This window comes from Eimeria mitis, genomic scaffold (genome assembly GCF_000499745.2).
Source record: "Eimeria mitis Houghton genomic scaffold, Emh_scaff1418, whole genome shotgun sequence".
NCBI lineage: Eukaryota > Apicomplexa > Conoidasida > Eucoccidiorida > Eimeriidae > Eimeria > Eimeria mitis.
This window is the reverse complement of record NW_013569140.1, coordinates 9,870-10,216: the sequence shown is the minus strand read 5'-3', so window position 1 is coordinate 10,216 and position 347 is coordinate 9,870. Positions and strand designations below refer to the sequence as shown.

Below are 347 nucleotides of genomic sequence, written 5' to 3'. Positions count from 1 at the left end.
TTGCTGCTGCTGCTCTTGGCTCTGACCATCCTCCTGCTGCTGCTGCTACTACCGTTGCTGCTGCTGCTGCTGCTGCTGCTGCTGCTGCTGCTGCTGCTGCTGCTGCAGGCCGTCTAGCAGAGAAGGGTTTGATTCGTCAGGAATTTAGGGTACTGGCGGATATCTCCTCTATCAGGGGGGGGCCCCCTCAGGGGCCTCCCCTACTTCAGCCCGCCCCCAGTTGTATGGCAATACTGCTGGACTCAGCAGCAGCAGCAGCAGCAGCAGCAGCGGCAGCAGCAGCTGCAGCAGCGGCTGCGGCAGCAGCAGCAGCAGCAGCAGCAGCAGCAGCAAGGTGCATTATCTTT

At 61.4% G+C, this 347-nt stretch overlaps 1 protein-coding gene across 1 annotated transcript in view; it reads left to right on the top strand.

The window, feature by feature from the left end:
- EMH_0036570 (uncharacterized protein) overlaps positions 1-347 on the top strand; it is a gene marked incomplete at both ends in the record, with an annotated part of 6,422 nt that overhangs the window by 1,863 nt on the left and 4,212 nt on the right. The window contains one exon of the mRNA XM_013495102.1: positions 176-334. Coding sequence (XP_013350556.1) covers positions 176-334 — 159 coding nt within the window. The remainder of the gene's footprint in view (positions 1-175; positions 335-347) is intronic.